Below are 13,127 nucleotides of genomic sequence, written 5' to 3'. Positions count from 1 at the left end.
AGATACAGAAATTGTCAATAAATTAGCATTTTGTGTTTTATTGAGGAAAAGGTCGTATAGATACTTCTACTGTTTTGGTTTTGTTGATGATAATTTGCAGATTTTGCCAGTAAAACCTATTTTTAAACAAACATATTCTGAAGTTATTTAATTGCTTGGATTTGAAATATTCTTTTGCTCTTGTAATATTTCTCATGGCACATGGGCTTTGTCACGTTGATTATTGCATTGTTAATTTCTGTACATGATTCTCTTCATCTGAAAATAGGATTGTAACTGTGACTACACCTCATTCATAAACACAATCATGTATGAATTTTAACTGAACTCCAACTAATGGGACACAATTGTATCTACATTGTTGCAAATTCTCATCTCATATTAATTAGTGATCTATAGATATATTTGTTTTATCTTGTTCCCCTTCATTTCCAAACTCCTGTCTCAATTTGTTTCTTAGGAGTTCCGTTCCTCTGTTGTTATTTCACCTCTTTTTTCTATTTTTATCACTCTCCAAGGCGTAATAAAGTGTAAGAAGGAACGTGGCCTAAGTGAGACCTGCCCCCAGTGCTCCTCTCCTCAAACCATGAATGGGACCTTATTTCTTGGGCAGAGTCCAGAAAAACTAAGTTGTGAACGACCATCTCTTCGCTCCCCACTCAAACAGTGGAACAATCCCATGGGGGGTGAATCGGAAACAGAGCCTGACCTCCCATACACCCGTGATTTTGAAAAGCCTTTAGGCCAGATCATAATTGTCCTGTCTGACAGCCATGCAAACAGTGCTCAAGTGGCCTGTGATGTGCGCCACCCTGAAAACAATCCACCCATGACTTGGATAGAAAATCCTGTTTCACCTGGAGAACTGTCCATCAATGTATCACTGGTGACTATCCTTGAGTGTGAGATTGACCGAGAGACACTGCAGAATCTGTGGCAACTTGTTGCATACTACTATGAAAGTCCTGCTATATTGGACAGAGGTCAACAAAAGGGAAATGAAAGCAGGGTAACTTACCAATATGCTCAAGTGGTAAATGAAAATTCCCCATATTTTACTGATTTAAAAGGTTATTTGGTAGCAGATCCTTCATGGCTGCTTCAACCCAGAGTAACTTTAAGGCTGAACAGACAGCTAACAACAAGCAAGAAACTGGTAATGGAGTTTTCAACTGACATTACAAAGCAACTCACCAACTACAGAGAACATCAAGAAGACAATGTTGCCTCACAGTCATGGACTTTAATCCACAGAAGTACAGCACAGCGGATTCAGACAGCTCTCGAAGGTTCAAAGGTGCACCTGGAGTGCAGTGTTGTCACTTCAAATCCACAGGTAAAAGTGGAATGGATACTTCCTGACCTTTCTATTATAGAAGATGGAAGGGATGACATAAAAGTCTCTGAAAAAGGAGAACTTGTCTTCTTAAATGCCACACTCTCTGATTCAGGCCTTTATCACTGTATGATCAGAGAGAACATTGGTGTGGACCTGATGTCTTTGAGGCTCACCATAATAGAACGCTCACTCAGTCCTACTGCTTTCAATGGGCAAAAAATTGTAATTGAAAGGGGAAATTCCTTATCTCTTCCTTGTGAAATCTCCTCAGTCCAGCCAAGTCAAACAATGTGGTACCTACCCAGAAAAGAAATTGTTCTTCCCACACAAAAGATGAGAGGAGTAGAAGTGATGGAAAATGGAACTTTGGTGGTAAGGAGATTAACACAAGAAGATGCAGGGGAATACAGCTGTGTGGCCTCAAACCTGCATGGAGTTGACACACTCTCACACATGGTGGAAGTAGTTGGAGGAAAAGAATCTGACAGGTCCAGTGTACGCATTGAGACAGGTCAGGAGAAATTTTCAATTGGTGTGGAGGAAGGTTCTGGAGTAGATTACCAAGAAATATTAGGTCCTTTCGCAACACAGGTCCCTACGAAGGTAAGAACAAGGACAAGAAAACCCAATGGCTTTTCAAAAAGGTTAAGAAGTAAAAATTCAAAGACAAATCCCAGTTACACTGTTAAGACTTTAAATCCAAATCACTGGGCTAATGGAAAGGCCAAACCAAGTACTGCCCCAACAACAGATCAGTCACTGCCAGAGCTCAACACTGTAGCTGTCCTAACAAGTGTATCCACATCTCCCTTTTCATTTTCTATTACTGACAGTTTACCTCATACTTCAGCTACACCTGATACTAATTTAGACGAAACAGACTTCACTAATGACATAAAAGCTAAGACAGAGGCATACTCTACAAACATGAAATTGGACAATGGAAAGTATAGTGTAATCTCAGAAACTCCACCACCTGCAGGAAGCACAGAACCAACCACCCAACCAATTTCAGAAAAATCAGAAACTGTCATAGATGCCAATGACAGTCAGCCAGTGAATCGGTCAAAATATAAGCATTCTGGAGAGAGGAGAAGGAACTACAACTTTTCTCCTCATCAGTCAAACTGGAGAAGGATGCCTTACAGACGGAGAAAACCTCCAATGAGAAGAGTCCGCCCACATTCTGATCCCTACTACCATTCATCAAAGTCCCAAACAGCTTTTCCACCAACAACAAGCACCACACTAACAACAATGATGACTACTACAATTACTACAACTACAAGATACGTTCCAACCATTGAGGAAAACCATGAAACCTTATCTGCTGAGATAGAAACTGCGGAAGATCCAGGTGAATTGAAAGAAGAATATGACGACCAGGATAGTCGTAGTTTGGATGCCATGGAAGATTTAATCAAGGAGCCATCTCATACCACCAATAATATTGACAGTAGTCTTTCCACATTCCTCTCAGCTAGAGGAAAAAATCTCCATGTAGGCAGCTCTCTAAGTAACTATAATTTATCCAATCCAAGCATAGCCACTATTCCTGAGCTAGATAACACCCCTCACCCGAGAGAAAGGTCTGATGAGAATTCTGACTTTAAAAGACAAAGGGCTGACAAAAGATTACACACTTCAGAAAACAACAGAGACAGTAAAAATGCAGAGAGTGAGACGGAGACAGTAACAGCAATGAAAAGGCATGAAAATCACAAACTAAACACAGAAGACTCAGAGAAAGAAATCACACAGAAAGATTATAAAGAAGATAATGAAGCCAAAGTGCCTGAGATCCACCATTTCCCAATAATGCAACCAGTTCACCCCTGGCTTCATCAGAAAAAACAGGGAGGAGGGCAAACCATTTCATCTAAGATGACGCACACAACTCGTAATAGAAATGCAGGAAGTCACAGTGAAGTTAATCCAGAAAGGTATTTCAGTTCTCCCACCATCCCACCGATCTCCCGCTGGCCAACACACCATCATCAAAATCATTACTTCCCAATCTATCCCTCCAGATCTAGTCAAAAGACATTTCCTCATCTAAGGCAGGGTAAGTAAAGCTGCTTAAGTATTATTTCCTTGCTAAATACTGTTTTGAAACTTAAATATGGATGAATATACTATACAAATTTGACCAGATGTTTGCTATCTGCATCAAGGTCCTGGGTCTCCTCCTGACCCAACACGTCACCCTTGGCCCCTTTCCCAACCCTGGACTCAAAATCAAGTTGTCACTAATCAACCAGAGATTAGTGCTGAAACAGCGGTGCTCATACCTACAGTCTCTGGATTAACAGGAAGCTCCAGAATTACACTCTCCCGTCCCAATCTGTCTCATCATCAACAGAATCATCAAGTAGATCTCAGAATGCAAACCAGAGATTCGCTGTTTCTAACAAAGTTAAGAAACAGATACAGACAGGTATGGTGAAGGTTTTTGACTTTACAGTAATATGAGTGTATCTAGGGCGGCACGGTGGCGCAGTGGTTAGCACTGTCGCCTCACAACCGGGTCCGGGTTCGAGTCCCGTTCTGTGTGGAGTTCGCATGCTCTCCCCGTGTCTGTGTGGGTTCTCTCCGGGTTCTCCAGCTTCCTCCCACCTCCAAAAGCATGCGCTTCAGGTTGATTGGCCGGTCCCAAATTGCCCATACGAGTGAGTGTGTGAGTACGTGTTTGTAATTTTTTGTATGTGGCTCCGCGGTGCACTGGCATCGTGCCCGGAGTGTCCCCCGCCTCATGCCCTATGCCAGCTGGGATAGGCTCCAGCTCCCCTTGACCCACTACGGCGGATACAACGGCGGTACATGAAAATGAATGAATGAAATGAATGAGTGTTCCTAAATATTCCCAAAACTTTTTAAGATCATACAAAATCAAAAAAAAGGCACGTCAACAAAACAGAAATGTAACAAGAATAAAATTTTGATTTCAAAGTAAGTTAGTATGCCTTTTCACTGTGTGTTATTAGTATTATAAGTATGTCACAATATGTGCATGCTGCAGAGACACCTTTTATTCAGTGAGACCCTTCAATGAAATAATTCAAATATGCAATGGAGGTTGTAATTAAATGTTTTGATAGTTCTTCAATAAGTTATGTGTGCTTTTTTCACATAACTTTTTCAAGAACCACGTTACTAATGATCAACCAACTAACTTTCTGAGATATGATTTAATTCAAAGTAAATCTGTTACTGCCATAATAATTGGTCAATTGTAATTTGGATTTTTTTCAGGCACAGCTTGATCGCCTTGCTCAGCTGGGAATAACAATAACAACCAAACCTCGCACCAGCTACCGCTCTCCTCCATCCTTGATCACATCTAAACCCAACTTATCCTCACTCAGCCCATACACCCCCAGATCTGCAGCACCAACCACTTTTTATTCTTACACCTCACTACCTTCAAAGTATTCTAAGTCATCATCATCATCATCATCCTCATCCTCATCTGACTCCAACCTAATTCCTCATCTTCCCCCCCCCACCACTGCTAAGGTTCTGCGTGGAAGACAATTGCCTGCAGGAGGTTAGTGCACTGCAGTCTATATGTTTACAATGAAAAAGTGACCAGAGTACACATGATAGAGTTCAATGGCATTATTCCTTACTGTTGCAGAACAAATTAGCTCCCAGCTGTCTACAAATACTACTCCTTTCCCTAAGATGTGGGAAGCTGAAAGCCGTGGGCTAAAACCCCGTATTACAACATTAAGCACAGCTAGTGTGTCAGTACTGGCTGAGAGTGATGTGTTCCTGCACTGCAAAGCAATGGGGAATCCTGAACCTCACATGTCATGGACCAAAGTCTCCACAGGTAAGAAAGAGAAAGGCAGGAAAAAGAAGCAAACATTTTTGAAAAAAAGAAATCCTTTGGAAAACCTTGTTGAGTACTAATACAACAGTCATAGACATTTTCAAATGTACCATAGATAATCATGACAAAAATGATTCAGAATTAAAAAATTCAGAATCTCCCCCTACTGTCACTTTATTCTTCCTTTTGCCTTTTCAGGAGCCACCATACCAGCCAACACCAAGCACGGCCCCCGTTTTGAAGTCTTCAGAAATGCAACTTTTGTCATTAGAAACATCCAGCTTCAAGATAGAGGACAGTACCTCTGCACTGCCCAGAACAGGTTTGGTGCAGATCGCAGCGTCATCACTTTAGCTGTCCAGACCGAAGCACCAAGGATCCATGTACCTAAATCCACAGAAATAGTAGTGTACTTAGGAAAAAGTGTGACTCTTGACTGTTATGCCTCTGGAAAGCCACCTGCACAAATTTCCTGGATTCTTCCGGACAGGACATTTTTACGTGAAGTTGGAACTCGTCACACTGTCCTTTCTCCAATGTCTCTCCTTGAAAATGGAACCCTGCAGATTCATTCTCCTAATTTCTCCAGCAAAGGGGATTATAAATGTATAGCAAGCAATGCAGCTGGTGCTGACACAGTTACCTATCATCTCCGTGTGGCAGCTCTTCCTCCAAGCATCAGTGAAGGAGTGATGGATACTGTGATGATTCAGTCAGGTATAGTATGAATTTTTTTAACATATCCTACAAATCAAAGTTTTAAAAGTTTACCTTGTGTTTTGGCTGGTCGACAAAGATATTTGCAGCGTCACAATAAGTAACTTGACTCACATTTCATCAGGTAGGAGTTTGTATATCCACTGCTCCGTGAAAGGAGAGCCAGAGCCTGCTCTGAAATGGATGCTTCCAGTAGGCATGCACATTAAACCATCACAGTTCCTTGGACACAGGCTGTTTGTCTTCCCCAATGGCACTCTTTATGTGAAGGCTGTTTTGCCAGCTGATTCTGGGAGGTATGAGATGTTTCTTTGTCTTAGTGCATTTTCATATTATTCACTTTTTCTGTCTAGGCATTGTTTAAATGTCTTGTTGAATGTATGCTTATTCAGATGGAAGGATTATACCCTAAATAATAAGATAAATAGTTAGATCACGGAATTCGTTAATCTCGTGTGGTTCGAGGGCGCATGGTATACCAATTGGATTGGCACAAAGTGTTATGCAAGCTTCAGAGTTAACCATTAATGTGTCTAAATTACTCCCCCCCCCAACACTGCTAGCAGATTGACAGTCAGATCAGCCAAAAAATTATGTTGATGTTCAGTGACGTGCATTGAGATTCATGGCTGGTGAGGCACTGATTTCATCATTAGATTTACAAACATATGAACCAACTGTGTAGCTTATTAACCATTTAATAAGCAACAGTGTGTGTGCTTTTTTTTAAAGTCTCAGAGCAGAATTATTTACACATACAAACTGTAACACACAAATAAGCACATTTTATTAAAAAAAAACATTGTTATGTTGTTACCTATGTGTTTTTTTATATGATAAGTTTACTAATAAATGAAGTCCATGTGCAGTTCCTTCTGAACAAATGCATCAAAAAAATTTTGAGTTGAGATATGTAATCCTACATTTTTACAGTAAGGCAAGGCGAGCGGAAAACAAATGAATGGCTGCACTTGACTCGCTGACTATAGATTGTAGTTTACTGTCACTGCTTCTGTGTCCGAGGAAGAAGAATCTTCGGCTAAATCCCTTGCATCACCAGTGCCCCCTACCATGAGGCAGGAGAACTGCGTGCCTCACTTCGTGCCTTATACATTAGCTAAATTATGGAAATTTATTTCATATAGCAAAGGTGTTTGAACATTTTAATAGTGACATATAGAGAAATAGCATTATGGTTTCACTGTATAGCATGCCAGCACAGCTAGTCGAGCCATTACGCAATCCATGGTGAGGCTCAGCTGGCTGGTGCCTCACCACAGGTCCCTTCTCAGTATTTCAGCAGTAAATGGGAAAATTCGATTTTGAGTAAAAATAAACTAAAATTGGTGACATGAAACGGAAAATAACTTTATAATTCACATCACTGGATAAATATAACCATTTAATTTATTTTTTTCATTTTTTTCTTCCATGATGGCAGGTGAAGCTATGCCCTGACCGCATATCACTGTTGATGTTGTTGATCCTTCCACAGATATGAGTGTTTGGCTAGTAATGCTGTCGGCATGACGAAAAGAACTGTCCTATTGGAGGTGAGGCCAGATTCCACCTTCCTGTCCCATCAGCCTCCTGCGTCACTTCCCATGTCTCCCACCCATCGCCATGTTGTACCATCCCGTCAACACTCCGTGTCAGCTATGTATGGTTCGGCTGTCTACCTCCACTGTCCAGAATCCACTGGCTCTAAAAGAGGGACCATCTGGCAGCTCCCCTCCAAGATCTTTGTGGAACATCGATACAGGTAACTTTAACTCATTTATCTGATTTAGTACAATAGTAATCAAACTAGTCACACAGTGAAAGAGCTAAGGTTTCAGGGACTGACTGTTTTAAACCCATTTCTCTCCCCCACCTGCCTGCAGTCCTGAGAGACCAATTAAAGTTTTCCGTAATGGGACTCTAAGGATACTTAAGCTATCAGAGGTGGATGGTGGAAATTATTTGTGTGTCTTTCAGCGTCCCAATGGGGAGGACATGGAGCTCTTCCAGGTATGAACAGGACCAATAATGACTTCAAGCAGGTCTTTTTATTCAGTAAGATTATTTGACTTTAATCAAAGTTAAGGATTAATAAGTTTATCCTTATAGTTTAGTATAGAATTCTGATAGAAGTTACAGCAGATCATTCAGTTGAAATGCAGCTCCCTCTCATCAAATGTATTTTATGTATTTTACTGTCCTTGATAAAATTGACATTTGGAAATAATCATTAATTTGTCCATCTGCCCATCTAATTATTTTGCATGCTGCACTGACGTTATTTAAGTTTATACATTTACTAAACATAGTATTTGTCCAAAATCGTGTCTATATGACCCTCGGCTCCTCCAAAGGTACAGATGCATTTTTTGAATGCTTGGGAAATGTCTGAGAAAACTTAATCCCAAGATGACGCTTGTTTCTTTACTTAAATCTTTGACAGGTAGACGTGTTAATGGCCGCTCCCAGAATTGAACATGTGAGGACGGCACAGATGAGGGTTGCATTTGGAGAAAATTTTCAGGTACTCTTTACTCGATCTCTCTTTGAGACCATCAGGCCACACTTGTCCAATCCGACTGACATGACTGTATCGTTGCTCTAGATCTTGGTGGTGTGGATCAGTGAGTCTATTTTTCGCCCATTCCTAGCGTACAGCTTGATGTCATCAATGTTGAACAGGTGGCTGATTTTTGGACTGCTTTAGAATAGCCACTCTTTGTGGTGATCCCTCTAATGAGGTTCAGGCCTATGTAGAACATCAGTGATGAAAGCGTATGTCCTTGTGATATGCCACAATGGATAATGACTTGAGTCGGCTTTGAGTTGGCCGCTATGGTTGTCTTCCACATTCTCATCGAGTTCTGGATGAAGGCCATTGGGTTACTTAAGCTTCTATAGAGGTCCAGATATTCCAATGTCCATGTGTGTAACATCGAGCAATAGGCTTTCTTGTTGTCGCTTATGCCACTTTTTATGTCACTTATGTTGTCGCTTACTATTGCTTATGCTTGCTCTGGAGGGTACTGTTGGGTTTCTCTGTCTGTAAAAGTGCTTTGAAATGTCTACTGATGTGATTTAGTGTACAGTGAGCCCTCGCGCATTCGCGCATCAGAGCTCGCGACTTCACCTCATCGTGGATTTTTGGTAGGCAGTCACGTGATACCATACGGGCATTCTATTGGCTGACAGCATCCAGAAGTGCACTATGGTCTATGAGTCTCGGGCTTACGTGAGACACAAAAGTGCTTTAAACAGTCGATAAAAGTGTGGGAAAAGGTAATACAGATGGAAGGTGGTTTAATATTATTATGGGGAGGGTCATAAACATTTAAATTACCGTAAATACAAATACTCAGATCATGAGCTGTTGCAGTGAGTCTGTTGGTATCTACTGGAACTTGGTACCCAATCTCTGATTGTGGAGGTGATAATGACATCCACCTCAATGATCTGGCATCCTGACTCTCCCTCTCCATAGCATTGCTGCAGTATTTAATCAATCTTGTGAACACAAAGGATCAGTAAGGTCAATGGTTTTATCATGAGTCTGGATTCTTCCTGATACTTTTCTTTGTACTTCACATTTTCGTTTTCATTTTCATTCCTATTTCCTTTCAGGTAGACTGTGTTGCAACAGGCCTCCCAGATCCAGACGTTTCCTGGAGTCTCCCAGATGGAACTGTAGTCAACAATGTTTTTCAATTAGACAACAGTGGCCTTCGAAGCCGCCGCTATGTTATTTTTGGCAATGGAACTTTACTTCTTCAGCAAATGAGCAAAAAAGATGAGGGTGACTATACTTGTCGTGCCAAGAACAAACTTGGATTTGTTGAAAGAAAAGTGAGAGTCAATGTGGAACCAAATGCTCCAAAAATTAGATTAAAATCCCAATCACTGGTGACAGTAAAGTTGGGAGAATCTGTTACACTGAGTTGTGAGGCAACAGGTGAACCTCCACCAAAAATAATGTGGATCTCACCAAGAAATGAAGTGATAACAACATCAACAGCCAAATTTCAGACCATGCATGATGGGCTGCTAGTGGTGAAAAATGTGAGACTAGCTGATGAAGGGAAATATGCATGTGTGGCACAGAATGTTGCTGGCGATGATGTTAAGAATGTGAGAGTTGATGTTGAACTTCAGCAGCCTTCTATTAATGGAATGCATGGGAAGAGTAGTACAAAGGTTTTGGCGGTTTCCTACCAAACAGTGCTTCTGGATTGCAGAGTGGAAGGGAAACCAGAACCAAGAATCAGATGGGTTACTCCCTATGGACATTCTCTACAGATAGCGTATCTGGGCGGTCGCTTCCAGGTCCACCAGAATGGAAGCTTGGAGCTGAGAGGCTTGAGGAAAACAGATAAAGGAAGATATGTGTGTCTGGCAAAAAATGATCTGGGTGAAGCCACACTTTTGGTTGAATTAGATGTTGCATCATTAGCTGAGAAACCAAGTTTTGCTGCTCCCAATATTGAGATCTTACCAATTAAAGAAGAGGGTGGGTTGTTAAGCCTCGAGTGCCCTGCTCGTGGTAAACCTTACCCAGATTTTACATGGATCCTACCCAACAGGACCATATTAACACCTGGTGTTCGACTCCATCGCTTCACACATCATGTGGGTAATGGAACTTTACAAATCTCTCAGCCTGTTGCAAGTGATACTGGAGTGTACCGATGCCTAGCAAAAAATGTGGCAGGACAAGCAGAGAAACAATATGCATTGGAGGCGGGCAGGAAACCAGCAATCAGGGGATCTTCAGGTATGTAAATGGTTACTTTACACAAATGCAAGCTCTATTCACACAGGGCAAAACCAGTGTGTAACAATCACACATTCAGATTTAGGATTTAAATCCAGATCAGGTAGGCACATGACAGGAGAAGTGGCGATATAGTCTCCACTACATATAAAAAGACAGAAAACAAAAACTAGAATATAAAATATAAAATAAAACAAAATAGTCTTTTTACAGAGTTGATTAAGATTGTCACCCAAACCAAAAATATCAATTGCGATTTCACAAACACTGATAAAATAAACTTTCTGGGTGAAGATGTAATTAATTTTGTTGTGTTCAGACTTTCCAATCTGTTTTTTGTTTTGATGGGCGACCTGCAACCTGATGCACAGAAACATCCGGAAAGAGAAAAATAAGAAAATACAGTCTGAGGGCTGAGTCGCTATAGACACAGACAACACCATACACATTGACTCATAATTGATGGTTGAGAGGGACTGTTCCTGTACATTTCATAGATTTTTAGAAATTACTATTTATACTGCCTTTAAGCAAAAAAAAATCAAAAACAAAGATGAAAACTTCGTTCTTGTATCAAACACATTCAATGTTTTATTTATTTGTTACATTTATACTTTTACTTTTCCAGGCAGAGTAAAAATCACTTTCGGTCTCAATCTCAACTTGCCATGCATCGTTGATGGCTGGCCGAAGGCAACAATCACATGGACCCTGCCTAATGGTCTTGTTTTGGACAAACCTCAGAACATTGGGCGGATATCATTTCTTAACAATGGGACCCTTCAGCTGAGACAAGTCGCCCCCTTTGACAAGGGAACATATGTCTGTAAAGCCTCTAACTCCTTTGGCTCCTCAACCCTATCTTACCCAGTTGCAGTGATGGTCTTTCCACCACGTATCACCAACACGCTGACGTCAATCACAAGAGTCAATCGTGGAACCCAAGTGAAGTTGAGTTGTGTTGCCACTGGCATTCCCAAGCCGGATATTTCATGGACATTACCTGGACGTACAACTCTGGTTTCACATAATCGTTTCACCATGCAGGGAGGGATTTATATGACAGAGGAGGGCAGTCTGGTCATACAGAACCCCGTACTCATGAACTCTGGCATCTATAAATGCAATGCAAAAAACCCACTTGGTACAGACTTCAAAGCTACTTACCTACAAGTGGTCTAAGTGAGAGTTCTTGTCATTTAATTTAGAGAGTCTCACAGCAGAATTCAGACTGAGAATTATCCTGAATTGAATATGCAGTGTACAAAACTGAAATGCCTTGGATAACTTGCAAATCAGTTTCTAATGATGTAGAATTCTAAACTTTGCTGCCAGTATTTTTACATTTTTAACTGTTGTGATTTGTTTCTGATGCAAATGTTGCAGATGTCTTCACATTGTTCATTTTGGACTCACACTTTTATTTCCTAAAATGCATTTTTAACCTGCTGGTTCCTTTCCAGTCTTACCACATTGGTATCAAACACATCCAATGCCAAAGTATGACTGCAGTTCAGTTTGATTTCAATGACAATTTGTTTTCTAACTGTGCAATTTCAGATGTCTCTCTTGTGATGGATGGATGGATGTTAATGTGATGTTTACCCCATGCATTATTATTGTCTTTTTGTAAAATGAAAATGTACAATAGTTTCATTTTTACATGGTAAATATTCAGTTGCCCCGCCTCACGCCCTCAGTCAATGGGGATAGTGTCCAGCTCCCTGCGACCCACCAAAGCGGTTGAAGCAGTAGAAAATGAATGAATGAAAAAAATATTCAGTTGCTAATTTCCCATAGCAGACTTTTGATAAAACACGTGGGAGAGTTTTCCTTGTAAGTTTATGAAGCAAGCACCCCGGCTAGATTATGGCTTTAAAAGATATTAGCATTAAGCTAGCATTTGGTACTAGGTCAATCAGAAGACAGATTCTAGATTTGACTCTTAGAGTTAATGGTACAATGAAAACACACAAACAGCACTTCAGATGCGGTTGGTACCATAAATTAACTTTTGATAATACATACAGTGAAACCCAATATTTACAGTCTGCTGTCATGATCCTGTTTGTTTAGTGTTTTATTTGCTTCCCCATGTTTCATGTCTTGTCTCCCTGTTTTATGTTGTGATCACTCACCCCTGTCTCTGTTCCAGGTTCCTGTCTGCCCTGCCCCTTCCCTGTCTGCGTGCACCTGATCCCTCATTGTGTTTCCCACACCTGTCTCCTATCACCCCCATCAGTCCTGCATATATTCCCCCTTCGTGTCTTGTCTTGTCTCGTCACCAGTTCGTTGTAGTTCATAGCTCTCGTCCCAGCCTTTGTCATAGTCATAGCTTATTGTGTTTGAAGCTTGCTTGTTTTTTGACCTTGCCTTTTTGCCTCCCACCTTGGATACCTCTGCTTGGATTGATTGCTTTACATGTGTAGTGAACCTTGTTCTGGAATAAACCTTGTTTTTTGATTTTA

General features: G+C 40.9%; 1 protein-coding gene and 1 long non-coding RNA gene across 3 annotated transcripts in view; one reads left to right on the top strand and one right to left on the bottom strand.

Moving 5' to 3' along the window:
* Window positions 1–6,074, bottom strand: part of LOC137603246 (uncharacterized) — a 24,141-nt gene extending 18,067 nt beyond the window's left edge. Inside the window, exon 1 of one of the 2 annotated variants that reach the window (XR_011037236.1) lies at window positions 6,006–6,074. This is a non-coding gene — a long non-coding RNA (uncharacterized lncRNA). The remainder of the gene's footprint in view (window positions 1–6,005) is intronic. The other variant, XR_011037238.1, reaches the window with a different exon arrangement.
* Window positions 1–13,127, top strand: part of si:ch211-159i8.4 (matrix-remodeling-associated protein 5) — a 24,945-nt gene extending 11,818 nt beyond the window's left edge. Inside the window, exons 8-18 of the mRNA XM_068326496.1 lie at window positions 519–3,404; window positions 3,514–3,776; window positions 4,592–4,886; window positions 4,977–5,174; window positions 5,373–5,891; window positions 6,016–6,187; window positions 7,387–7,653; window positions 7,775–7,901; window positions 8,335–8,415; window positions 9,513–10,659; window positions 11,288–13,127. Coding sequence (XP_068182597.1) covers window positions 519–3,404; window positions 3,514–3,776; window positions 4,592–4,886; window positions 4,977–5,174; window positions 5,373–5,891; window positions 6,016–6,187; window positions 7,387–7,653; window positions 7,775–7,901; window positions 8,335–8,415; window positions 9,513–10,659; window positions 11,288–11,841 — 6,509 coding nt within the window. The 3' untranslated portion in view covers window positions 11,842–13,127. The remainder of the gene's footprint in view (window positions 1–518; window positions 3,405–3,513; window positions 3,777–4,591; window positions 4,887–4,976; window positions 5,175–5,372; window positions 5,892–6,015; window positions 6,188–7,386; window positions 7,654–7,774; window positions 7,902–8,334; window positions 8,416–9,512; window positions 10,660–11,287) is intronic.

The sequence above is a fragment of the Antennarius striatus genome, chromosome 10 (assembly GCF_040054535.1).
Source record: "Antennarius striatus isolate MH-2024 chromosome 10, ASM4005453v1, whole genome shotgun sequence".
Taxonomy (NCBI): Eukaryota; Metazoa; Chordata; class Actinopteri; order Lophiiformes; family Antennariidae; genus Antennarius; species Antennarius striatus.
Note: the sequence above shows the minus strand (reverse complement) of the source record. Positions and strands in the feature narration are given on the sequence as shown.